Source organism: Pleurodeles waltl, chromosome 5 (genome assembly GCF_031143425.1).
Source record: "Pleurodeles waltl isolate 20211129_DDA chromosome 5, aPleWal1.hap1.20221129, whole genome shotgun sequence".
NCBI classification, from domain to species: Eukaryota; Metazoa; Chordata; class Amphibia; order Caudata; family Salamandridae; genus Pleurodeles; species Pleurodeles waltl.
The window spans coordinates 520187011-520214250 of record NC_090444.1 but is presented as its reverse complement, the minus strand read 5'-3'; the positions used below and the strand labels follow the sequence as shown (position 1 = coordinate 520214250).

The following is a 27240-nucleotide window of genomic DNA, read 5'->3' as shown; positions in this document are numbered from 1 at the left end:
CTCGCATACACATATGCAGTGGTCATTTGTGGGTGCCACATACATGACAGTCACCGGTACTCCTTTTTTCTTTCAGTCAAAAAAGAAGTATTTGCAAATTCAAACATACTCAGGGGGTATTGTCTCCCCTCTGAATTATCCGAAGGTGGAAGAGCTAGAGGATGCATATTTGCTTAGATTTCTGCAACGAATTCAGAGATCCTGAAAGTCCTCAAAATCAGAGAAGCACAGAGATCTCAGCTGTGTATCTGCAATGCACAGATTTCAGACTTGAAATGTGTTGGAATCTGGCTGATGGTTTCAGTTCAGATGTCTGATGCTTTCAGCCAGCACCACGCTCATCAATTAAAACAGACATACTTTATTTATTTATTACAACGTTGCTATACTTTTCTTCTGACAGGTACTGCACTGCTGTGTCTATGGTTCAACTACGTATACCCAGCAAAGTCATTACACACTGAGTCTTGCAGATCTCACCTCCATTGATTATGATCCATTTCTGCCTTTGGGAAATGTCAAGAATTCCGAACCAGCTCAGCCATATTCAGCTGCAGATTTCAACAACTTGCTTACTGTTGCTGAAGGTGAGTACCTGAAGAGCTAAATATTTTTTGAATATTAAAAATAATTGAAGTTGAATTGAAATATTTGTCCCCCCCCAAAGGGATATGTGCTTTGAGAAAGTTGTGTGTTCATGTGTACCGCCAGTGTGTTTCCCTGCAATTCACATGACAGGAAAGAACTATTTTTTCACCTACTTGTAGCCAGATGTTTTACTTCTAAGCCTCGTAAGAACAGGAGCTGGTATATGCACATGAAGAGTTGTATATGTATTTTATCAGCAGCAGACTATGCTGTTGTGTTTTTGTTCTGTGGCCATATCTCGGTCTGCTGCTTTACTGCTTAGACATCAGATTTGCAGGTATCTTAGTTAAGGATGCTGCACTGATGAAACTTCCTTTCTGCTTCAGATATATTCGCCTTTTCGGATGTGTTTTATTCTGGTTCACTATTAGTTTGATAATGCTCTCTTAAATAGTCAATTGTATGAACATCGTGGGTGTGGTAAAACAATAATAAAATGAGATGTAAGTAGTGATACTCCACAAACTGAATTTCCTCCAGAGTATTCCATTCAGTACGTATATCTTGTTTATTATGGTATTTTACAAACAGGTTCTGGGATCTTGGGATTGGGTTGGGGAGGGCTTCAGATGCCATTGACAGTGTGATTAATCTTCATGCTCTTGTGGATGCTGGTTGATCCAAACTACGGGCCTGATTTATATCTTGGCGAAGGGGGATACTCCATCACAAATGTGATGGCTATCTCGTCCGCTGTATTACGATCCCATTGTATCCTGTGGGGATCGTAATATGGTGGATGGGAAATACGTCATGTTTGTGACTGAGTATTTTATCCACCGGAATCTAAATCAGGCCCTATACCTTGTTATAGTTACTCAGTGCATTGTTTGGGATAAAAATCTGAGCAATGTCAGTGACTGAAAGCAGGAGTTAATAAATAACACATAACTCATTCTGTGCTCAAATTGAATGCCAAGGCTCCAAGGTGAGGGGGTTTGGTGGAGGTAAGCAAGATTTTGCACAGTTGTTCAACACTACCTGATAGCCTGAATGTCTAGATCGGTGGTAGAAGCAGTGCTTTAAATGGGCCGGTACTGTCCGGTACTGAGTACCGGCACTTTTCTATTCTGAGCGGGAGAGTACCGGCACATCTCAAGAAAAACGTAACACTTTTCATTGGAGAGTACCGGCACTTCTCAGAAACAAGCACGTACTCTAGCACAGAGTACCTGCACTTTATTTTTTCCATTTCAAGCACTGGGTAGAAGGTTAATGATTCTAGGATGAATATCTGTCGCGGGCAATGAGACAAGAGGAGAAGCCAAAGAAGGTGGTTTACAAAGGACTTACAATACTGAACTTTGAGGTTCGACTACCAATAGCAGGATGGTAGGAAGTGTAATAAGACCGAGGAACATAAGTAGGAGTAATTACCCTGACAACAACATTTGAAAGAAACATTTATCAGGTGCCAATCATGGGGATTTACAAATACCCAAGTTTTAGTGTTCGAATCACCAAGCAAAACATTTGTAATTTCTTTGTAAAACTCACTCTATGTGTGTGCTTACCTATGTCTGCGAGCATCTGCACAGGGCAGATCTGTATGCCATATATAATATCTGCAATGGGATTTTCTCTGTAGAGTCCTCTGTGCTGAATGAACAGTGGAATCCAAAGCTAAGCGATTGAGCACAAGCTAGCTTTTTTTTTTAAATTAGATATATTTGACACATATAACAGCACTAGAATTTATCATCGAGGAGAAGCATCCAGGATTGACCCTCCTGAGCTGTAGATTTCATTTGTGCCCCCCCCAAAAAAAAATGTTTTCTGAATAGTTAATCCAAACGACTCAACTTTTAAGTAAAAAAGTAAATGTGATTCTTACTTCTTATCAAGAGGGATAGAGCACGTCAGAGTTCATTGTATTTGTTTCTTCTAAAACCTACTGTGTGTCTTTTAAGTGGCACAGCTTAAGAGGCACCCAGATTACCAACCAGGTATCTCTTTTTTTAAATAATTTTCCAGAAAGCTTCAAGCCTTTCTTTCACAGAGAGATTTTCATTGCCATATCATTGTGAGATGCTGAAGTTTACGTCATTATTTAAAATAGTTAGATTAGTAGTTCCTGCCTAAAGCAATCAAACTACCACCACGCGGAAGCGTTCATGAAAAGGATATTAATTAAGTACACTTATTTGTTAATGAATCAATTACATTTACATTGTGTTAAAATCAACCCCATTTACGTAGTGTTAAAATCAATCCGAAGAACACATCGTCATTTAAAAGGCTAATTGATGCAAGTGCAATGGCCCTGTTTTACAAGAACTAAAAAGGAATCATTTATCCCAATGTCACATTTTTACCAGAGCCATGTTTTTACATTTCAAAAAGTAAGCATAGTGTAAATGAATTGCATCAAGCAAGCATGTAATTGGTTTGTAGCCCCTGTGAAAAAAAACCTCCTCTGTGGTATATATGTCCTGCATACAGAATAGCAATCAGAACAAGCTACAACAGGCAGAATGAAAGCTGGTCTCCATAATAAAAATAAAGACTAGGAGGCAAAACGTTTGATCCTATCTCATAATACTAGTGTTGGCTTTTAACTGGATATCCAAAATGCCAGTGGCATGATCACCTCACCAGTGAAAGACTTAAATTCGCCCTCAGGGCCCCCAAAAAAGAGGGTGCTTCTCTTGCAGTGGTGAATAATTGAGCTGCAGAGGTACTGGATTTGCAGTTCTCTGCACTCTGGAGACTGGGGCCAACTTCTTGACCAAACTTTTGCAGCCTGGGCCTTTGACCTTGGGGTCCTACTGCTAATTTAATGAAGGCTTTATCAACTCCCTCACTGGAGCCTGTTTTAGGCCTTGCTCAACTGTACCAGAGAGTAATCCTATTGCAGGACGACACTGGCCTTTACAGGTGATATCTTTCCTGACAAACCATCTGACTCTTGAGAGCCTTATAGTGCAGGCTTCATTGAGCAATGTCAATCCAACTCATTTTCATAGCTCCAACAGAGAGAGAATTGAAAATAATAGTTGCTGTGTGCAAGAAGATATTTTCATCAGCCTGCTTAGCACTTTTACCGTTGAATGCTTTTTATCTCTTGGACCTCTACACTCACACCCTTTGGGCATCGCTAATGAGATTTTACCCACTTTGCTTGAAGAGTTAAACAATTTCTTGACCCATACATTACAGGGTGGTCAGGATGCAGAGAAAAATCTTATATGGTCCAGTCTTAATACCGCACATTCTCTTGCCCAGGCTACGGGAATCAGTGTTTTAGTTAGACACTGTGGTTAGATGTGTGGCACTGTTTTTCCAGGCATGTCCAAGCCTTGGTAATTACATGCCCTTTGATACGGCTAGATTATTTGCCAAAAAGGCAGATTCTGTACTAGAACAGTTTATTGGGGTTGTTTCCCCTGCCCTCAAATTCTATCAGCAATAACGGAAGGTTCAGGGTTACTCAAGAGACCTCTTCAGTCACCAGAAGAAGGCCTCACAGTTTGTCCAGCAGCCAGTTCAACCTTTTTCAGGCTCTAGGGTTAGGTGCTGTGATAGGGGACAGAGCCACCAACAATGACAGCAATCCTCTTTTTTCACCTGCTCACTCACGGTACTTTAGTTATACCTCTAGCAGCAACTTATGGCCAGTAGACTGCAAGATACAGTGCTGTGTACCCCAGTGGCACTATATTATGTGAAACCAATGAGGCTTTCAAATTGTTCATAAAGGTTATACCATTCCTTTTCTGAGTACCAACCACTGACATTCATCTGGTTTCTGTTCAGCTATCTGCTGGTATTCTTTCCAAGGAAGTGAAGATGTTACTTGCCAAGGGGGGAATCAGACTCAAATCCAATATGGAGTGGGGACCTGCGTTTCTATTCCAGGTACTTCCTGGTCACCAAGAAAGGTGGTCTGTGAGACTGATTGTGGACCTCAGAGTTTTGAACATGTTTTTCATGAAGGAGAAGTTCAGAATGAAGATGCTTGCTCAGGTTGTAATGGGATTGAACCCTGAGGGCTAGCTACCATCCCCGGATCTGCAGGATGTGAACGTACATATGCCAATACTACAGTCCCTCCAGAAGTATCTGGCATCTCCACTTCGTAGTGCCGTTGAACAGCTTCAATTCATTGTCCTGCCCTTGGGCTTAACATAAGACCCTTGTTGTTTTTTTTTTTTTTTTTTACTAACATAATGTCATTCTGCAGTGGCCCATTTTCACAGTTCTGATATCCATTTATTCCCTTATCTTGACGACTGCCTTTTGAAGACAGGTTTGCTTTAGCTAGTCTTTGACCTGCATGAGGTATTGTCGTTATTACGGTTTTGTGTTAAGAAGCCTAAGTCCTGTTTTCTTTGATCTCCGAGTCTTCCCTTCATTGAGGCCGATCTGGGCACAGTCACCCTGAAGTCCCATTTCTGAGTTTGCTTGTTTCTCTAACATCTTGCATCCTTCTGGTGCTTCATACGTATTGGCACATGCAAGGTTCTTCATTGGAATCTTTATCTGCAGTGGGCGAAGCATTGGAGATGCTTCACAGTCTGAATTTGCCTGATATATAGCAACAGTTTCTCTCCTTCTCCGGAAGTCTTGGGGGTGACAGTATGTCCACTCTGGGGTGGGTAGGTCACCTGGACAAAGTGGGGCAGCACCATCAAATTATTCTGTTGAAGCTGTGCACCATACTTCAAGGCCAAGATGATACAGGTGCTGACAGACAAAAATACTTCATGCGGTACTGCAATATGCAGGTCGTGGTGGGATCCTGTGTACTCTGTCTGGAGACTCTGATGCTGTGGCTGGAACTTCAGTGGGTCTCCCAGATGGTTAGTCATATGGCAGGATCCCTCCGTGTCAAGGGAGGCAAACTCAGTAGGCATCAATTTGCTGATTACAGGGGGCTTTTACATCCAGAATTAGCAGAGGGTCTCTTGCATTAGTGGAACATACCCTTGGTAGATCTTTTCCCTGCCTCCAAAAACATGCAATGCCTAGCCTTCTGAGCTCCTGCTTTACTCCAAAAGGAAATCTACTGGAGTTAAGTCAGCCCTTCAAGTGGATACATGCCTCCTATACGCTGTTTCGCCCCTGTCACAGATCCCATAGGTATGGAAGAAAATTAGCAGGGACCGAGCAAAGCTATTTCTGGTGCCCCTGGATTAGGCCAGTAGGGTCTGGTACTCTGGACTGCTGACCCTCAACATTTGCCTTCCTGTTCATTTTCCTCTTTCAGAGAATCTCCTGTCCCAGCAACAGGGCGGAGTACTTCATTGCAACTTCCACGGTCTACATCTCCATGTGTGGAGATTGAGAAGAACCAGCTTGAGTGATTTTATGTTCCATTATAGGTGGTGGATGTCATTTAAGCTGCTGACCTTACACAAAGTCTACTCTAGCCATTTTCCAACTTGTGCCATACTGGTTAGCCCTGTATAGGCTACATTGACTGGTGTCTTTGGCCGTGTCGTGCTTTGTGGTAGCCACTGTTAAAAGTTGTGTATGAGCCCTTTCAACTTTTATTTGCCAGATCAGCCCTCTTTATTCAAATCGCCTATTGTGACGTGTGTTTTAAATTGGTTGTCACTTGTTTTCCCCAGTCCCTTCATTATGCTGCAGTGAGATCTGAATTTAGTCCCTACCTACATGATGTGTGCTCCTTTTGTTTCTCTGCATAGTTGTACCTTGATGGTCCTAAATCTAAAGACTGCTGCTTATTGCACTCACTACTGCACACTGGTGTCCTTGAGCTACAGGAATTTTCAATCCAACCTTCATACAGTATCTTCTTCATAGATGAGCTGGTGCTTAGGACTAGTACGTCCTTTCTTCTGAAAGTGGCTGAAGTCATGTTTCCTTGTGAGGTAGTCCATCACCCTCCCCGTGTTCTCTTGTCCGCCACATTCCTGTAAGGAGGAAGGGAGTCTACTCCATTTGGAATCCTGGTTGGCCCTTATCCTTCTACACTGATGAGATTAAGGAGTACCTGGTGGATGATCATCTCTTCATTGGATTTGCCTATGTGAAGAAAGGAAAGGTAATTCTGCGATGGACCCTATTACAATGGATTCTCCTTGGACAAAAAGAACCTTCCTGAGTGTGATGGGATTAATTCACCACGGGAAAGACCTCAATTATATCTGTGGCTCGGGGTTTCTCCATTTTAATATCTGTCCATACTTTTTTAATCAGGCACTAATGTTTCAATTCTCACATCTGCACAGGGCTTATTTTTCCCGCTCGGGTCGGGTGCAAAGTCCACCCCTCAGTCCTGCATCCTTGGGTGGTGGATGATGCATTGCTTTGGCATTGATTCACAAGTGAGGATTCTGTGGTTATAGTTTTCAATCAGAAGAATGTTACTTGCCTTCATTATCTCTTTCTGCCTGTCCTCTTCTCCTTTATGTGGATTGGACTTTTAGGAGTCCATTAAGCCCAGGTTAAATTAACACCTCTCAGTAGCCTAATAATCACGCTTCACATATGGAGGCTTGAAAATGTCCATTGAATAAACTGATGTCAGTGCACAGGGGCAGCTCCTGTATGCAACTCCCTGTAGGCATGTGAGAAAAGGCCATTTTTGTCATGGTTAGCCCTGACATTTTGCCTGGTATTTGTTGTAGTTTCCAAGTTGTTAGTGCCCAGGGCCCCTGCTAACCAGGTTCCCTAGGCCAGATCTCTTTCCCTAAAACTGTTGTGATGCATTGGCACAATTGGCAACATATTTAGCTGCTACTATAAGACCATAGTAAATGGTACTTAGGAACCCAAGGCATAGGGTACTAAGGGTAGGCCCCTGAGGGCAGCAGCACAGATTGTGCCACCCTCTAGGGCCATGCATCCAGAAGCGCTCAGCACTGCCATCGCAGGCTGAAGGTTCACATGCAATCCTAAAAGACAAACTCGACATGGTGCAAAGCCTGTGTGCCCTGTCCACTACGCACTGCATGCACTGTAGGTAAGTCCCCTCTCTGTAAGACCTTCCAGCCCTAAGGCAGGGTGCTCTATACTGTATGTGAGGGTATAAATGCATGAGCAATATGCCCCTACTGTGCCCTTGCCAAACCTGGAACATAGTAAGTGAACAGAGCAGCCATTTTAATACATGTGCCAGACACTGGTCAGTACAAGTTTCACAGCTGCATGATGGCTACTCTGAACCCTGGGTTGTTTGGCATCAAACAACCCAGAATGATAAATCCAAACGGGTACCGTATTGGATTTATTACAGAATGTACCCAGGGGTCACTTTAGAGGTGCCGCCTGCAAAAGCCAACTACTCTGGCATGGTTGCTGGCCGATCACAACCAGCCTTCCACCATCAGACAAGATTCTGGAACCCTGGGGTGAGAGATCCTGCTCTCTGGGCGCCAGAACAAAGCCCTTCCTGGGTGGAGGTGCAAACACCCCACTCCCTCAGGAATGTGTACTGCCCTGCTAGCGAGCTTCAAAGGGCTTACTACCCTTGAAACTCGACCCCCAAGCCTACTGCTAGCAACAGCCGTTGCAAATTCCCACTTATGGCTGGAGCAACAGTGGGAAAACCACACAAAGGAAAGGAGGAGTGGTCAGCCCCAGCTTGCACCACCCCTAAGGTGTTGCATGTGAGGTAACTCCTACATTTATTTTTCCTCCATCTTGCATAGAAGGAGAAGGGCCAATTGGGTGTAAGGAAGTGAACTCTGCCCACAGGAAGTGGTCACTTAGTGAGTGTAGCCAACCTAAGGTAGATGACCCATTGGTCACTGCTAGGTACTCCCCTAAATGCCCATTAAATACAGTATTTAGTGGGCATTCCTAGACCAAGAAATCAGATTCCAAGGACAAAAGACCAGCTACAAAGAAGACCCAAGTCTCGAGAACTGAAATTCTGCTGCACCAAGAAAAGCCGACAAACCCTGCCTGCTGCACCCAGGAATCGACATTGGCCACTGCGGGTTTGCTTGGACATTGGACGGACTCTACCCACCCCCAGAGGACCTCCATTCTTCGAAAACTGCCAAAGATCTCCCTCCAGAGTGAAGGCATCGCTCTCCTGCAACCCAAGACCAACGACCGAGTGAAGGCCACTTCACTGACCGGCTGCTAACTAAGGAACTGGACGCTGAGGCCAGACCAAACTCCACCTGACGGACCATGAGGACAAACCCTGCAAGTTTGCTAAGTTCGGTGGCACTGCTCCCTCCAGTGGCCAAACCGTGCCATAGCCCTAGGTACCGGTCACCTAACGTCGGACACTGGGAAGGACAGTCCATTCCGGACTGTAAAAGGACCAGGAAGAAGCCCCAGTTGAGGACTTCAGAAACCACCAGGACCTTCCACCAGAGTGCTCCTGCTGACTTGCAAGAGACTCTCAAAGAGACCTACCTCCTGCTTCCAAGGGCACAGCTCCTGGCCCACCGATTGGGTCTGCACCCTGATCCCTGCACTGAAGATACAGCTGTTCCCTAAGGATCCTCCACCCCTTGTGATCTCAACAGTCCAAGGGGACCCACCGGGCTTACCTTTAAGTCCACCTGTGCAGTGCTTTTCCAAGTGGTCCTCCGCAGTGGCCTTGCTCCAGCGACTTTCTGCAGCTGATCATGCCGAAACTAGAAGCCCACTGAACTTCTCCAGCTGGTCCATAGTCCCCACCAATGCCCACAACATACTTGCAAAAGAAGAAATTGGTAAACACATTGGCTGATTTTATGTGCATTTTCTAAATATTTTCTTCATTGATTCCTATAATGCGTAATTACGCGCAAAAGACTACTTTTTATTAAACTTCGAATATTCATAACTTTAAAAAAGTACTTACCAGATTTTGATGATCTGGGCCTTAAACATTTTATAAAAATCTGAAGTATGTTTGTAAATTGGTCTTGAGTTATTCTTTTGAGTGTCTGTCTTGCTTTATTGATAAAGTGAGTATATAGCTTTGTGCTTCTCGAAGATTAGCCTAACTGCTCGACCAAGCTACCATAAAAATTAGAGCATTAGTTGCTCTAGTTTTTACCTCTGTAAACCAACATGTGGTTGCCTGGACCCTCTGCGGAGTGTGCCTAGTTTTGCATACTACATAGAGGGCCAACCTCCTACAAGGCCTGTCTGTAGACAGGACAGAGTGGTGACAGAGGTCAGTGGTGCCACATGCCAGCATGCTGGAGCCAATGCAAGAGTTTCTAGGTCCAGTCTATTGCTTGGAGAGTGTCAAATTGACAGATAATGAAAGAATCCACCAAAAAGAGTGTTACTAAAGATATCTCTTATTTAAGGAGATGCAGGGATTGGCATTCCACTTCTGCTGTCATATTATCCCAGCACCTCCAAAACCACATCAGTCCATCACCTTCAAGCATCATTATTCTCTATTAAAGAACACACTGTTGAGTTTCCCAGAAAAGTGGAGGCATAAGGTCCAGGAATTCCACTTCTACTCAAACGGTATTCCACCAAAATAATGTTTCAAAAATATTGTGGAATGCAAATATTGTGTCAGTCATATTGTGGTATCAAAAATATCATGGGATAGAATATAGACGGTAGGAATATTCTTTTTGTCAAATTTTTAGATAATTTTTTAAATTGAGTTGTACCTAACATAGTTTGTCTGCTAGAGACCTGTAGTTGCAGATACCTTAGAATTTCAGTCATGACCACTCGTCCCTGTGGATAGTGTATGGCCCTCACCAACCCAAGAGCCAAAGACATCGTTATAAGTCTATGGTACCTTAAGGTGCCGAATGTTGAGGCCGCCATGTTGATGGCAACTAGGCAGTATTTTGATGAAAATTACCCTTTAGTAGCCGTAGCACAAACGGTGTGGGAAGCATATAAAAACTGTGATCAAAGGAGTGGACCTTTTCGAGATGGTAGGACAAAAAAGAGAAAAATGGGCACAGATGGAGGCCTTGTAGAGGGAGATCCTCACATTAGAAATGACCCCCTTACCAGCCAGAGGCTGACACGGCCCATAAACTATTGTTTAAGAAGCGGGAGTACCGGGATGTAGCGCAGGAGATGGACAAAACCCAGCACAGGGCGACTCAGTGGCAACTGCACTACACGGCGGACAAGTAAGGGAAGCTGCTGGGTTGGATCGACAGACAAGACACGGTGTTCACTGGGTGGGCACTATCTGCACTAACTTTCAGAAAGCACCTCAAAACATGGCTTTTCGAGCAGTAATCACCACCACCCCCCCTCCTCCATCGCCAGCGCTTTGAGACCCTACTGGGTGAGTAGCGTGCTTAAGAAATTTGATTGATAGATTGATTGATAACTATTAGTGACAGCAAAGTGATTGAAAGTGCTTTCAGGAGTTACTATGCGGAACCCCATTCCCCGAGAGAGACCACCACAGAAGACGACTCGTGTGACCTACTAACATATTTCCCTCTTCCTGCCCTAGCGTCGAGGTCAAAGATCTTAGATAGCGAGCTTACACCGGAGGAAATAGTAGGTGCCATCCATAACTTGCGGTCGAGGAAGGCTATGGGCCCCAGCGGGATCCCTATTGAATTATATAAAAGTGACAGCCACTACCCTTGCACCCCACCAGAAAAGAACATACAAGGAGAGCTTGCCGAAAGGGGAACGCCCCCCAGACCAAAACCTGGCCTCAATAGTTGTCATCTGGAAGGAGGGAAGCCGGCGGAAGATAGTGGCTCTTATCACCCAGTCTCTCTGCTTAATGCAGAGGTCAAGGAATTGGCCAGGATACTGGCCTCCTGCCTTTCCCCGATCATATCCACACTGATTCACCCCGTCGGGATTTATGCTGCAACGAAATATGGCCTTGAACCATAGAAAATTAAATAGTGTGTTTGCTCAGGCTGAATCCCTTGGGGTCAATTCCGCGATTCATTCCCTGGACACTCGTACGGCCTTCGACCCGGTCGAATGGCCATATCTATTTGTAACATTAGAACGAATTGGCGTTGGCCCCCGATTTAGGGCATGGGTACGACTCCCTTATTCGCTACAGGCTCAAGTAGTGATGAACTGGGCACGGTCGAAGACGTTCACCCTACACTGCTGCAATTGGTAGGGGTGCCTGCTCTTGCCCTTGCTGTTTGCGATGACCCTCGACCCTGGCGGCGTGGGTGCTGATGGACTCCCTAGTTATGGGGATCAGCTGGGATGAACAGTGAGAGCACACAGATGTATGCAGAGAGTAGGCAGATGATATTCTACTGTACATGATGAAGCCTTCCACCTCCCTGAACTGCATAATACCCATAAATCTATTCTGACAATATTTGGGGTACTCAATCAACTGGGCAATGTCCGTATTTTATATCCTAAAGGGGGATACCCCTCACCCCCCTTCCCCTGAGAATGCACAGTTGAAACAAATAACACTTTTAAATACTTATGCATATTTGTAACAAAAGACCACACCAACTACCACTGTCACAACTTGTCCCACCTCTTGGGATGACTTCAACTAGATATACAACACCGGAGAACATTGCCATTGTTACTGCTGGGAATACCCGCTCTCTTTAATTGATGGCGTTGCCACGCTTCTTATATGTCCTGCATAATACCCCATACACGGTTCCCCTCACTACTACAGAGCAGTGGATAGTGAACGGGATATCAGGCTAGAATATCCATGACTAAGCTGACCAGGGGGTGGTATGACGGAGGGATCACGCTCCACAGCATAAAGAAATATCACTGGGATGCGCAGTTGACAATGACCAGCTACTGGATGGATAGGAGGCTACTACAACCGTGGGGAATACCTGACGGCCCTATACTCCTACCCCCGGTTGTCACACATTCTCGACCCCACATCAGTGACCATCGGCTACTGGCACGGCGCTCCCTAAGGGGACAGAACTCCCTGAGGCCTCTCCCTTGGAGCGTAGATTACTAGAGGAATTCTCACACAGAAAAGATATCTCCCTCACCTACAAAACCATACTCAACAGCTCACAAGATACGCTTCAACATCTTAAGCAGCAGTGGGATTGGAATCTGGGAGAGCCGGAGGAGGAGGAATAGGAGGAGGCACTGGCATCCTCAAGGGAGGTGGGAATTCGATGCAGGGTGTCGCCCCTTCATAGAGCATAATTACCAGGTACGCTCAGATTCAGAATGGGTAGGGCCCCGGACGGCCTGTGTCTTAGGAGATGTGGGATGGAGGGGTCCTCCATATACATTCTTTGGGAATGTCCGGAAATTAGACAGTACTAGTCCATGGTGCTGGTGTGCCTTAGTAGACTCCTAATAGAGGAACTGTCTTTATCAATAAAGAGGTGCTTGCTGAATATATGGGGACCCACGGATCTGGGAAGGTCAGAGAGACTGCTGGTAACGCTTGGCATGGTGGTCGCAAAGAGAAACCATGCCAGATTATGGGGTTCTGCAGAAATACCAGGATTGCAAGATTTGAAGAGGGGCATGGATTGATGTATGCTTGCAGAGAAGGCTACCTATATGAATCCCAGGGTGCCCATCAAAATGGGGAAAGGTGTGGGGGAACTGGAACGAATACAGGGGAGGGCTGTGTGCCATGCCCTACTAATACCCCAACCCCCACCACATAACAGCCCACCTGGGATGGACAGAGTGCCACAGAGGAAAACCTCTAAAGAATGGGGATCGGGACGGAGCCTCCTGGGGATGGGGACGTCCTGTTTATATCCCTCTGTGGCAAGAAAAACCCGTAATGTGCAATGTATGCTTGTCAACCTTATTGTTAGAAATGGGGTCTCTAGTTGACAGAGGTATGCACCCTTGTCCAAGTAAGTACCACAAACCTAGTCAGGGTAAGTCACACACAATCCAAATTATCCTGTGCCCACCATCTGGTAGCTTGGCATTGAGCAGTCAGGCTTAACTTAGAAGGCAATGGTAAAGTATTTGTGCAATAAAAAAAATTAAGAAAAATATAAGATATTTATCTGAATAAATTAAGGTCAAAAGGATCAAGATTTGATAATCACAAATTAAAATATCACGTTCTTAAAAGCAACAATTGTCTCTTGCAAGCACAAAGTACCTGGTCCGCAGAGGAGGAGATGAGTGGAAAAAGGTAGGTGTGCGCCGGATTTCCATGCGCACACAGACGATGTGCGGTTTCTTTTACAAGCGGCAAGGGCTTTGCATTGAATTCCGGCACGCGGTCTTGAATCCTCTTTGCGCTGTGGGGTCTTTTTACGCCCAGGGACGAAGCGTTGAAATCCTTGGCATGCGGGACAAAGTCACAACTGTTGCGTCAATCCGGTGGACGATGCAGCAGAGTTTCTTTCCCATGGCTGGTGTGTCAATTACTTGCCCAGAAAGTTGGACTGCGTTGTTCCGCATTGGTGATGCATCAATCCAGTGGGCTGTGTGTCGAAGTTCCAGTCGCAACGCTGGCACTGCGTCGATCGCCACTCGGGGAGCCAGGCTGCGTTGTTCCGGTTTGGCGATGAAGTGATTCTTTTACCGCTAAGCAGGCTGTGCATCGATTACAGCAGGCTGTGTGTCAATTTTTGGAGATTAAGTCTTTTTGGCCCTACTACTTCAGGAACAGGAGGCAAGCTCAATCCAAGCACTTGGAGAGCACTTCTCAGCCGAGCCAGAGGCCAGCAAGGCAACAGCAATGCAGCAGTCCTTTACAGCAAAGCAGTCCAGGTGAGTCCTTTGGGCAGCCAGGCAGCTTCTCTTGGCAGGTTGCAGGTTCTGGTGCAGAGTGTCTAAGTTGGTAGGGTCAGGGACCCAGTTTATATACCCAAAAGTGTCTTTGAAGTGGGGGAGACTTCAAAGAGTGGTTTTGAAGTGCACAAGGTCCCCTTTCAGTACAACCCTGTCTGCCAGGGTCCCAGTAGGGGGTTTGGCAGTCCATTGTGTGAGGGCAGGCCACTGTCCTTTGAAATGGAAGTGTCAGGCCCTCCACCCTTCCAGCCCAGGAAGACCCATTCAGTATGCAGATGTGTGCAGGTGTGACTGAGCATCCTGTGTTTGTGGTTGTCTGGGTGAAATGCAGAAGGGAGCTGTTGCCCAGCCCAGACATGGATTGAAGACAGGCTGTAAGGCACAGAAGGATTGTAAGTGCAGAGAAATGCTCACTTTCTAAAAGTGGCATTTTTTAAATAGCAATATAAAATTCAACCTCACCAGTCAGCAGATTTTTGTATTACCATTCTGGCCATACTATATATGACCTGTCAACTCCTTTCTGATCAGAATCTACCACTCAAACAGTATAAGGAGGTAGCCCTAATGTTAGCCTATGAAAGGAGCAGGCCTCAGAGCATGAAAAATTAATTTAGGTGTTTTCCACTCCCAGGACGTATAAAACACATAGGTATATGTCCTGCCTTTTATCTACACAGCATCCTCCCTATATGGCCTACCTTACGGGTGACTTATATGTAGAAAAAGAGGAGTTTAAGGCTTGGCAAGTACTTTTAAATGCCAAGTAAAACTGCACACACAGACCTTGCATTGGCAGGCTTGAGAAATGGTTAAGGGGCTACTTATGTGGGTGGCACAATCAGTGCTGCAGGCCCACTAGTAGCATTTAATTTACAGGCCCTGGGCACATGCAGTGCACTTTACTAGGGACTTACAAGCAAATTAAATATGCCAGTTGGGTATGAGCCACTGTCACCATGTTTTAAGGGAGAAAGCGTATGCACTTTAGCACTGGTTAGTAGTGTTAAAGTGTGCAGAGTCCTAAAACCAGCAAAAACCGTGTCAAGTGGAGGGAGGCAGGCAAAAAGTTGGGGGTGACCACCCTAAGGCTGCCAGGTCTAACACTTATAATAAAAAGAATGGGGTGAAAAAATAATTTCCCCCAGCCGTTAGTCTGGATTCGGAGATTTTTCTCAAGCAGTACCCCTGTGCACCGTTAGGTAACGTCGGTCGGCTCTGCTGAAGTTGTCTGCGTCTAACGTGATGGATATATAATTGCAGGATCTATATGGGCGCCATGCGGGCGCTCTGATGTCAATTATTTTCTTTCTGGGCCAGCCATGCGCAGATCTGAAGAAGAGCTACCCCTACAGTGACTTCTTGACTGGACTTTTCAACTTTTTGACTGAGCTTTTTTGACACTTTTTGTGCATCAAGATGTTGCCTTGGAAAACCGGGTTCAAGCCCTGTGACTCCAGTCATTAGATGATGTCTGTGACAGATCTTCACCTCGTATGTTTGTGGTGTTTGGAGCACGACCACGATCTGAAGTCATGCTTTGGGTGCTGGACCATGAATCCAAAAGCTTTGATGGAGCGGTCCCTAAAACTACTTTAGGCCCAGCGCTTGGCCCCATGTCGTTCTAGGTCGAAAGAAAGGTCCAGAAAACGGTCGCAGCACCCCCATTCTTCATCGTCCCACTCCAAGTCCTCTGGATGATTGGATGCAAAGCGGGAAAAGGAGCTTTGTTGCTCTAGGCCTTCGTCCTCGGAGCCTGCTTCTGGGTCGACTCTGAGCCTCCTTACGTTTCCGGGACTGGAGCCACTCCTGCCCAATTACGTAAGTTCTACGAGGTCATGCACCTCATATTTGGGCAGTCCGACTCCTTTGGAGGGCCCCCTCAGGTTCTGTGCTAGCAGCTTCGGCTTCTGCTCCAGGGGGCATCCAGGGATCTGTTCCTGGATTCGAACTAGCATCGGTTGTGGCATCTCAAGCTTCCCCAACAACGGTTCCCACATTAGCACTCCTGACACCACCTGTGCCCACAGTCAGCGTCGACCCCATCCTCATTCCTAACTCCAACACGGAGCTGGACCGATGTTGCACAATGCCGATTCCGACTTCGGCAGGGACCTTGCTCCTTAGGTTGCATCCTGACCCTTATTGTTATGGGTTGGGGTACGGTGAGGATTAGGAGGGGTCAATGGACCCTTTAGGATACCAGCTTGAAGACCCTATGGACTGGCGTACGAACTTGGGTGAAGCCAGTGGTCTGGACACTTCCACTGACACAGGCATGCTTTCTCGCCCGACTGTGGCAACAGAGGAGGTAGCATCCTACTCCATGGTGGTGCGAAGAACAGCTGAGGTCCTGGCCCTCGAGCTGCTTTCAGTGGCAGTTAGGACTAATATCCTGACTGAGGTGCTTTACCCCGGGGCTGCTTCTTCTGAACCCATTTTGCCCTTTAATGACAGCCTTCTTTAGGCCATCACTTCTGCTAGCAGAATGAGAGAACTGCAGGCACTATCATAGAATCCACCCTACTGTTCCATTTATCCTGACAAGGTAATAGGACTTACTTTTTGCCAAACGTGGTCATGCCCTTTCATGTAGGCCAATCCATCACCTTGCCTACTTTTTATGCACCCCCACATCCTTCTAAGGAAGAGGAGAGACGCCACTGCATGGACCCAAAATGTGCATTCTACCTTGATCATACTAAAGAGCTCCGGGTGGACGATCAACTCTTCGTGGGTTATGTGGGTGTGAAGAAAGGTCAGGCAGTGCAGAACCATCTCCAGATGGGTTATTCTCTGCATTAAAATGTGCTACGAACTGGCCAAAAAGCAACCAGGGAGGGTTTGCGTGCTCACTGTACCAGAGCAACAGCTGCAACCACTGCTCTAGCACACGGAATTTCAGTCCTGGATATCGGTCAGGCAGCAACGTGGGCATCACTGCATATGTTCAGAAAACACTACTGCCTGGACAGTCAGGTCTGTAGGGACAGTTACTTTGTTCGTTCCATCCGGCAGGACTTCCTAGTATGATCTTGGTTCGCAGACACACCTTCGGGGACGGTATTGCTTGGATATCTATTCTAAGGTAAGTAATCTGCAACTAGAAATCTCTTATCAGATGAACAAGTTGTTCTTTAATTACTTAGCTCAGTTTTATAATTTATTAGTTTATGTTGCATTTGTTAATTAGAGAATTATATGAAGTTTTTTTTTATGGATCATTTTAAAAATATGTTAATATGTTTAATTGGTCAATTTGATAAATGTATTAGTTATTTAATTATTTTTTATTACTTGGATTTTAATTTTATTGTGTTTAAGGTTTTTTTAATTAATTTATATTGATATTTCTTTTAAATGAGTATTGTTATTTATTTTTAGTTGGAATTTTAGGATACTAGTCTAGGAAGTATTTTAAAGCTGTTTTTACAATATATTTTTAGTTTTATTGATTTGTATATATTGTGTTAGCCTCTTAGCTGCTGCCCCCCGCGCTAAGCCCTTTTTTGGCTACTTGGGGTAGTTTGCGCTTATGCCTTCATAACTTTTTGTCCACATGAGGTATCCACACCAAATTTGCATCCTTTTTTTTTCCAACATCCTATGGATTCTAAAGGTATCCAGAGTTTGTAGGTTCCCCTGGAGAAGACCAAGCAATTAGCCAAAATACAGCACAAATTTCATTAAAAAAAACAAAAAAATGGGAAAAAAGGGCTGCTGAAGAAGGCATAAGTACCACCGGAAAGGGTGTATTTTTAAGGGAGAATTGGCGCACCAAGTATAATAAATTCCATTGGTTAGACAACTATATCCACAACGGTGCACTACAGTGAGGAATACACCCTCAACACTCCTACATTGATTGGACTAATCAATCAATTAAATTCTACAACAATACTGAGGCACTCGTTGATCTAATATCATACTTACATGAGTTTCTTCAATGTCAAAATCTATACACTAATTCATCTTTAATAAAACCAAAGAAGGCCGTTAACAATGAAATTTCAAACCTAGTAATCCAGACATAACATTTATGTTTCTATCAAAAATTCCTTGTTGTTTATCTCCTCGTACCAAGAAATCTTTACAATTGCATAAAATACATTATTCCAAAATTCTTTTATTCAAACTAAGTAATTTCAAATCTCCTCTCGTGAATGCCATGTCTTCCAACACTCCTTAGAAAAACTGCTGAAGAAGGCTTGTGGTTTTTTCCCAGAAAATGCATCAACAAACGGTTTGCAGTGCTAAAATCACCATCTTCCCAGCTTTCAGGAACAGGCAGACTTGAATCAGAAAACCCCATTTTCAACACAATTTTGGCATTTTACTGGGACATACCCCATTTTAAAAAAAATGTGTGCTTTCAGCCTCCTTCCAGTTAGTGACAGGAATGGGTGTGAAACCAATGCTGGATCCCAGACAGCTAAACATGTCTGAAAAGCAGACAAAATTCTGAATTCAGCAAGGGGTAATTTGTGTAGATCCTACCAGGTTTTCTTACAGAAAATGACAGCTGAAATAAAACAATATTGAAATTGAGGTGAAACAAACTGCCATTTTTCTCCATATTTTACTCTCTAACTTTTTCCTGCAATGTCAGATTTTTTAAAGCAATATACCCTTACGTCTCCTGGACTCTAGTTGCGGGGATATATAAGGCTTGTAGGTTCATCAAGAACCCTCGGTACCCAGAGCCAATGAAGGAGCTGCATCTTGCAATGGGTTTTCATTCTGTACCGGGTATACAGCAATTTATTTGCTGAAATAGGTATCAAGAAAACCTTTGTATTTCCGAAATGGGCACAAGATAAGGTGTTGAGAAGCAGTGATTATTTGCACATCTCTGAATTCCGGGGTGCCTATACTAGCATGTGAATTGCATGGCATTTCTCAATTAGACGTCTTTTTTTTAACACACTGTCTTACATTTGGCAAGAAAAAATGTAGAGAAAGGGAAGGGGCAAAAACACTTATTTTGCTATTCTGTGTTCCCCCAAGTCTTGCGATAAAAATGGTACCTCACTTGAGAGGGTAGGCTTAATGTTCGCGAAGGAAACGCCCCAAAAAGCAACATGGATACATCGCATTTTTACATTAAAATCTGATGTGTTTTTTGCAAAGTGCCAAGCTGTAGATTTTGGCCTCTAGCTCAGCCGGCACTTAGGGAAACCTACCAAACCTGCGTATTTTTTTAAAATTAGACACCTAGGAGAATCCAAGATGGAATGACTTGTGGTGCTCTCACCAAGTTCTGTTACTCAGAGTCCTTTGCAAACCTCAAAATTTGGCATAAAAAACACTTTTTCCTCACATTTCGGTGACAGAAAGTTCTGGAATCTGAGAGGAGCCACAAATGTCCTCCTACCCAGCGCTGCCCCAAGTCACCCGATAAAAATGGTACCTCACTTGTGTGGTTAGGCCTAGTGCCCGCGACAGGAAACCTAGCAAACCTAAATATTTTTGAAAATCAGACACCCAGGGGAATCCAAGATGGGGTAACTTGTGGGGCTCTCACCAGGTTCTGTTACCCAGAATCCTGTGCAAGACTCAAAATTTGGCAAAAAACAAACTTTTTCCTCACATTTCGGTGATGGAAACTTCCTTCTACTCAGCGTTCCCCCAGGTCTCCCGATAAAAATGGTACCCAACTTGTGTGGGTAGGCTAGTGCCCGCGACAGGAATGGATCACACAAGTGCCAATGGTAGTCCTTGCATGAGGCCACTGTTAACCCTGGAGTGATCCATTCCTGATGCAGGCAGTAGGCGCAGGCACACAAGTGGTGTTGTGTTTTTATCAGGACACGTGGAGAAACATTGGGTGGTAGGAATTTTGAGGATCCCTGCATATTCCTGTAGTTTCTGTGATGAAAAAACAAGGCAAAATTGTGTTTTTAATCAACCTTTCACTTTTGCAGGGTATTCTGGGTAAGAAAACTTTGTGAAATCCAAACACGCGACACTTCTGTGGACTACCTTGGGTGTCTAGTTTTCAGAAAGGTCTGGGTTTGGTAGGTTTCCCTATATGGCTGCCGAGCCCTGGACCAAATACTCAGATGACAAACAAGGCTGTTTTGTGGTAGGTAATTTTGATGTCTCCACAATCCGTTTTGGAAGAAACCCATCAGGGTTCCAACCAGGTTTACTCCTGTACGAGGCAAAGTCTTGTTTCTGAAGGGTCCAATGGATGGTGTCCTGTAGATAAGATGAAGTGTGCACTTTCCAGTGTACTTTCCAGGAGGAAATGAGTGCTTTTGATTTTGGCTCACTGTACGGCATATGGTTCCTGACTTTTAGGCTGCTTTGTTTGTCTTATGGGAACTGGCAAAACGTATGATTTTCAGCATGACAGACCTTATGAAGAGGACGTTCTGTCACCTGGTGAGTGATGGACTAAATGGATCAAATGAAATCCTGAAGTATGACTTTGACCCCCTGGATACTGTTGCTCGGTGTAGAGGTTTGGCTGTCACAGTGCATCAGCATACTTAGATCCTTTCTGCTGGATTTTTCCTGCTGTGCTCATAAACATGCCTTTCGTCGGTGAGCGACTGTTCAGAGAGAAGGCCTACTTCACCTTGGAACATTTCAAGAACAGCAGAGCAATGTTTTGTGCCCAGTCATGGACTCACTTCGTGAGTGGTTTTGTGTTTTTTCTGGATTTGCAGACCGCAGGTGTCTTCGCCAGTCCAAACGACATAACAACTATATTTCTCCTTTCACGACAGAGATGGATTCATTAGATGTTACCAGAGGCAGCAGCAGATCCAGTCCCCACCATTTGCTGCAGGCTGTTCTGCATCTAAACCCATGTGATGACCCCTCACAACATCACCTTCAGTAGGGGGTAATCACAATAGATCAATGACTGTTAAAGCAGGTTTGCCAGGGCTATGCCCTGCCTTTCTCTCCACCTCCAAACTATGATCCTTCCTTCAGAGCTTGCTTGCCGGTTTATGCGACCCTTGACCCTGCTCTCAGGCAGGTCGCTCCCCACGCCACCGCAACAGCACCACCTGTTGTGACCGCCCACCCTTACGCGAGTTTGAGGCCCCACCACCCTGCTCACCCACTTGCTGTCCCACTCCCGCCTCCCAGCTGCCCCTCCCTCCCACCTCCCCTTATATGGCGGCTGCTGTGCGGTGAAAGGAGTGACCCTTGACCCTGCTCTCAAGCAGGTCGCTTCCCACGCTGCCGCAACAGCACCACCTGTTGTGACCCCCACCAGCTCACTGCTGCTGCCTGACGCGAGTTCGAGGCCCTCCTCCACTCGCAGGCTGCCACCTGCACCTCATCCCTGGTGGCCAGTGGTAGGCCTTAGGTTGCATCTGTATTGTATTGTTTTGGCTGTTTTCTTCTCATGTGCTATTGCTGTATATTCCTTTCCTCCCCTCCCGATTATTTTCTGTGCCCTGTTTTGCCTTCTGTTCCCTCTGCCTTCTTCACCCCTTTTGTCCCGCCGCTGCGTCCCCGCCCCCTGCTCGCCCATTTGCTGCCCGCTCCCAGCTGCCTCTTCCTCCCACCTCCCCTTATATGGCGCCCGCTGCGCTGTGAAAGAAGCGACCCTTGAGCCTGCTCTCAGACAGGTCACTCCCCATGCTGACGCAACAGCACCACCTGTTGTGACCGCCCCTCCAGCTCGCTGCTGCTGCCTGGCGCGAGTTCAAGGCCCTCCTCCACCCGCAGGCTGCCACCTGCGCCTCATCCCTGGTGACCAGTGGTAGGCCTTAGGTTGCACCTGTATTGTATTGTTTTGGCTGTTTGATTCTCATTTGCTATTGCTGTATATTCCTTTTTTCCCCCTCCTGATTATTTTCTGTGCCCTGTTTTGCCTTCTGTTCCCTCCGCCTTCCTCACCCGTTTTTTCCTGCTGATGCGTCCCTGCGGCCCTGCCCCCCTGCTCGCCCATTTGCCGCCCCTCCCGCCTCCCAACGGCCCCTCCCTCCCACCTCCCCTTATATGGCGGCCACTGTGTGGGCATGCCTAAGGCAAGCCCATCTGTGCCTGTCCGCGTCTGGACCGAGATCAGCGCCAGGACCCCTGGTCCCTGCAACCGCCACGACAACTGACGCCACTACGACGCCAGCACCCTCCTCGTACTCAACACCGGATGATCACCCACCTGCTTCCTGGCTGCCCGAAGCACACCCAAGGACCCTTCACCTGCCGGAACTGCAGCTTCACCAGCCTCCGAACCGCCAAACGACCCGCCGAGAAAGATCGCAACCACCTCGGATGCATCCTACTGAACGCCCGCACCGCACGCAAACACACTGTCGAACTCTGGGACCTACTTGACACCTTTTCCCCAGATGTCGCCTTCCTGACGGAGACATGGATGAACACCTCCTTGGCCCCAGACATCGCCATAGCCATTCCAGACGGCTACAAGATTACCCGCATGGACCGCACCAACAGAGTTGGAGACGGAATCGCCATCGTCCACAAGAACACCATTAGAGTCACGACCTGCACCGACAACACCCTCAGCACTGCCGAAGACCTGCACTTCCAGATCCACACTGACCCCAAAACCATCCTCAGAGGAACTCTCATCTACAGACCCCCCGGCCCACGGCCTCAGTTCAGCGACTCTGTCACCGACTTCATCAGCAGGCACGCCCTGGCCTCCACAAACTACATCCTCCTCGGAGACCTGAACTTTCACCTCGAGAACAACAACGACACCAACTCCACCACCCTGGTCGACAACCTTGCCAACCTCGGACTCAGACAGCTCATCACAACACCAACCCACTCCGCCGGCCACACGCTGGACCCAGTCTTTTCCGCAAGCTCCCACATCACCTTCAGCCCCACCACTGAACTCTCCTGGACCGACCATCGCTGCATCCACTTCACCTTCCGGTAACCCACCATGCACCACCGCACCCAACAGATCCCCCACCGCAGCTGGAGCAAAGTCACCGAAGACCACCTAAACACAGGCCTCGCCTGAAGCCCGCCCACCAACCCCGACCTCTCAGCCTGCAACCTCAGGCGCTGGATCGACGACTGCGCCAACACTCTTGCCCCACTCAAGGAACCCTCCAACAGAGGAGCTGGCAAGAGAGCCAGCTGGTTCACCTTGGACCTCTAAGCAAACCTGCCGAAAGCTGGAGAAGTGGCACCGCGAACAGACACCGGACAGCCATGCAGCCCTCAAGAACGCCATCCGCAAACACCATCACCTCATCAGATCTGCCAAGAGGACCTCTTTCAAAGACCGCCTCGACAACAGCACACACAACAGCAAGGAGCTCTTCAACATCGTGAAGGAACTCTCCAACACCAACGACATCCCACCGTCGCAAGACCTGTGTGACTCCCTCGCCACCTTCTTCCGCCGCAAGATCACAGACATCCACGACAGCTTCAACCACCCTGACAACTACTGACACCTCAGACTCTCCACCCACCATCGCCAACAACCCCCTGCTCGCCTGGGCCAACGTAAACGTCGACGACACCATCAAAACCATGAGCAATATCCACTCTGGCTCTCCGTCAGACCCATGCACGCACCACATCTTCAACAAAGTCAGCGCCACCATCGCACCCCACCTCTGCAAAGTCATCAACATATCCTTCGAGGTGCGACCTTCCCTGAGAGCTGGAAGCACGCAGAGGTCAACGCCCTATTCAAGAAACCCAAGGCGGACCCGAGAGACCGCAATAATTTCCCATCTCCCTGCTCCCGTTCCTGGCTAAGGTCATCGAGAAGATCGTCAACAGACAACTGACCCACTACCTCTAAGAGAACAACATCCTGGACCCATCCCAGTCAGGGTTCCGCAGCAACCACAGTACCGAAATTGCCCTCATAGCCGCCACCGATGACATCGGGGCCCTGCTTGACAACAGTGAAACCGCAGCCCTCATCCTCCTGGACCTCTCTGCCGCCTTCGACACCGTCTGCCACCGCATCCTATGTGCACGCCTCCACAGTGCAGGGATCTGGGACAAAGCTCTGGAATGGACCACTTCTTTCCTCTCAGGCAGAACCCAGAGCGTCCGCCTCCCCCCCATTCCGTTACGAAGCCTCCAAGATCATCTGCGGCGTGCACTCAGCCTGACACTATTCAACATCTACATGGCCCCGCTCGCCCACATCGCCCGGCTGCACGACCTCAACATCATCTCCTACTCTGACGACACCAAACTGATCCTCTCCCTCACCAAGGACCCCCTCACCGTCAAATCCAATCTTCACGAAGGAATGAAGGCTGTCGCCAAATGGATGAGGAACAGCAGACTGAAGCTGAACTCTGATAAGATGGAGGTCCTCATCCTCTGCGCCAACCCCTCAGCCTGGGATGACTCCTGGTGTCTGACCGTGCTGGGAGAAGCCTCGACACCCACCGACCACGCACGCACCTGGGAGTCATCCTCGACTCAACACTCTCCATGACCAAGCAAGTCAAAGCTGTCTCCTCCTCCTGCTTCAACACCCTCTGCATGCTCCGTAAGATCTACAGGTGGATCCCCACAGAAACGAGAACAGTCACCCAGGCACTCGTCAATAGCAGACTTGACTACGGAAATGCCCTCTACATGGGAGCCCCAGCCAAACTCCTCAAACGACCGCAATGTATACAAAACGCCTCTGCACGCCTGATCCTCGACGTATCCTGCCACATCACTCCCCACCTGAGAGACCTACACTGGTTCCTCATCAACAAAAGGATAACCTTCAAGCTCCTCACCCACGCACACAAGGCACTCCACAACACTGGTCCAGCCTACCTCAACAGACGACTCACCTTCTACACCCTGAACCGCCAGCTCCGCTCAGCCGACCTCGCCACCATCCCTCGCATCCGAAGAGTGACCACCGGCGGCAGATCCTTCTCCCACCTCGCTGCCATGACCTGGAACACCCTCCCCATGTTCCTATGACAGACCCAAGACCTGCTTACCTTCAGGAGGCTACTCAAGACCTGTCTGTTTGAGCAGTAGCAGCACCCCCTCCTCCCCTCAGCACCTTGAGACCCTCACAGGTGAGTAGCGTGCTTTACAATGTACTGATTGATTGACTGATTGCCTCAATCCTGAAAGTGGGCCATAGAAGTGGTGCCTCCGGAGGGGGAGAGTAGTGGATTTTACTGCCTTTACTTCTTGACGTTGAAGAAGGATGAAGGCATGGAGCCCACCGTGAAATTCTGCCTTCTGAACACATTAATCTGGCAGGATAAGTTTGAGATGCTGACCCGGAGTCAGGTACTGTTGGCCTTGAACTTGGGAGATTGTTTTGTGTTCCTGGACCTCCAGGACACGTAACTTTCATCTTCCAATTCTGCCCGCTTGCAGACATTTATTTGAGGTTATTGCTGTGGACCAAAAACTTTCAGTTTGCAGTTTTCTCCTTTTGATTGACAAGAGCCCTTCTTTATGAAGGTGCTGGCAGATATGGCAGTTTCACTCCTGAGATTGGTAGTCTGTGTATTACTGTACTTGGACACCTGGCTGGCCGGTGAAGGTGGAGTCCCTCATACTGGTCCAATGAATTGTCTATTCTGGAAGTGATTCCAGTGTGTTACCCCCTGACTTTTAGCCTTTTTCTGATGCCAAGTTATGATTGAAAGTGTGCTGGGACCCTGCTAACCAGGCCCCAGCACCAGTGTTCTTTACCTAAACTGTACCATCGCTTCCACAATTGGCACAGCCCTGGCACTCAGATAAGTCCTTTGTAAATGATACCCCTGGTACCAAGGGCCCTGATGCCAGGGAAGGTCTCCAAGGGCTGCAGCATGTCTTATGCCACCCTGGGGACCCCTCACCCAGCACATGCACACTGCCTCACAGCTTGTGTGTGCTGGTGGGGAGAAAATGACTAAGTCGACATGGCACTCCCCTCAGAGTACCATGCCAACCTCACACTTCCTGTGGCATAGGTAAGTCACCCCTCTAACAGGCCTTACAGTCCTAAGGCAGGGTGGACTATACTGCAGGTGAGGGCATATATGCAAGAGCACTATGCCCGTACAGTGCCTAAGCAAAACCTTAGACATTGTAAGTGCAGGGTAGCCATAAAGAGTATATGGTCTGGGAATTTGTCAAACATGAACTCCACAGTTCCATAATGGCTACACTGAAATCTGGGAAGTTTGGTATCCAACTTCTCACCACAATAAATGCACACTGATGCCAGTGTGGAATTTATTGTACAATGCACCCAGAGAGCATCTTAGAGATGCCCCCTGAATACCAGTCCGACTCCTAGTGCTAGGCTGACCAGTTTCTGCCAGCCTGCCACAACCAGACGAGTTGCTGGCCACATGGGGAGAGTGTCTCTGTCATTCTGTGGCCAGGAACAAAGCCTGTACTTGGTGGAGGTGCTTCTCACCTCCCCCTGCAGAAACTCAAAGGCTCAAAGGCTCACCCCTTTTGTTACAGCGCCCCAGGGCATCCCAGCTAGTGGAGATGCCCGCCCCTCCGACCACTGCCCCCACTTTTGGCGGCAAGGCTGGAGGAGATAATGAGAAAAACAAGGAGCCACCCACCAGTCAGGACAGCCCCTAAGGTGCCCTGAGCTGAGGTGACTCCTGCCTTTAGAAATCCTCCTCCTTAGTTTTGGAGGACTCCCCCAATAGGATTAGGGATGTGCCCCCCCTCCCCTCAGGCAGGAGGCACAAAGAGGATGTAGCCACCCTCAAGGACAATAGCCATTGGCTACTGCCCCCCAGACCTAAACACCCCCCTAAATTTAGTATTTAGGGGCACCCCAGAACCCAGGAAATCATATTCCTGCAACCTGAACCAAGAAGGAGGACTGCTGACCTGGAAGCCTACAGAGACGAAGGAGACGACAACTGCTTTGGGCCCAGCCCTACCGGCCTGTCTCCTGACTCGAAGAAAACTGCAACAACGACGCATCCGACCGGGACCAGCGACCTCTGAAGCCTCAGAGGACTGCCTTGAACCAAAGGACCAAGAAACTCCTGTGAGCAGCGGCTCTGCTCAACAACAGCAACAACT

General features: G+C 47.3%; 1 protein-coding gene across 5 annotated transcripts in view; it reads left to right on the top strand.

Annotated features, from left to right (window-relative positions):
• The window catches only part of RALGAPA2 (Ral GTPase activating protein catalytic subunit alpha 2), a 1651508-nt gene that overhangs the window by 1069577 nt on the left and 554691 nt on the right, over positions 1–27240 (top strand). For all 5 annotated transcript variants that reach the window (XM_069234346.1, XM_069234347.1, XM_069234343.1 and 2 more), the window contains one exon: positions 404–587. In XM_069234346.1, coding sequence (XP_069090447.1) covers positions 404–587 — 184 coding nt within the window. The remainder of the gene's footprint in view (positions 1–403; positions 588–27240) is intronic.